The sequence below is a fragment of the Lipotes vexillifer genome, unplaced genomic scaffold (genome assembly GCF_000442215.2).
Source record: "Lipotes vexillifer unplaced genomic scaffold, Lipotes_vexillifer_v1.1 scaffold863, whole genome shotgun sequence".
Lineage (NCBI taxonomy): Eukaryota > Metazoa > Chordata > Mammalia > Artiodactyla > Lipotidae > Lipotes > Lipotes vexillifer.
In genome coordinates, this window is record NW_006788168.1 from 1431368 (window position 1) to 1431946 (window position 579).

General features: G+C 60.4%; 1 protein-coding gene across 1 annotated transcript in view; it reads left to right on the top strand.

Annotated features, from left to right (window-relative positions):
* Positions 1 to 579, top strand: part of LOC103071952 (uncharacterized) — a 39779-nt gene that overhangs the window by 16087 nt on the left and 23113 nt on the right. The window contains exon 3 of the mRNA XM_007461275.1: positions 11 to 209. Coding sequence (XP_007461337.1) covers positions 11 to 209 — 199 coding nt within the window. The remainder of the gene's footprint in view (positions 1 to 10; positions 210 to 579) is intronic.

Sequence of the window (579 nt, forward strand, 5' to 3'; positions counted from 1 at the left end):
GGGGGGGGAGGAGGAGGAGGAGAGAGCAGAGTATACCGCAGACATCATTTCTACTACGGTGGCGGAGCCGTACAGGACCTGTTTCACTGCAGGGGGATCCAAAACAAGCCCCGTGGAGCAGCAGCCAGAGCTACAGCAGCCGCAAGACACTGTTTCTCTCCCTCTGCCCCCCCTTCCCCACGCAACCCCAGATCCATTTACACTTTACAGTAAGTGGCTATTTTTTTTTCTCCTCCGATTCTTTCTCTCCCCCCTCCCCCATCTCCTCCCATGATTTAGATTGAGATTCCCCCCCACCCCCACCCCCGCTCTCCCTAGAGGGGCAAAAGCAACAACCAGGAAACAAACCCCAAACCCCATTCGGCGGCATGGAAAACAGCTGGAAGAGGAGCGAAGGAAATCGACGCGTTGTGGTGTGGTGTGTGTGTGTGTGTGTGTGTGTGTACATACACCCTTCTCCGGCTCCAGCTTCCCGGGCCGACATCCCCGCTCTGGGAGCAGGGACAACTGGCAGGAGGGCTGCAGGGGCTGGGTGGGCGCCCGCCAGGCGAGGGGGCGCGCCCGGGCTGGGGGCACGGG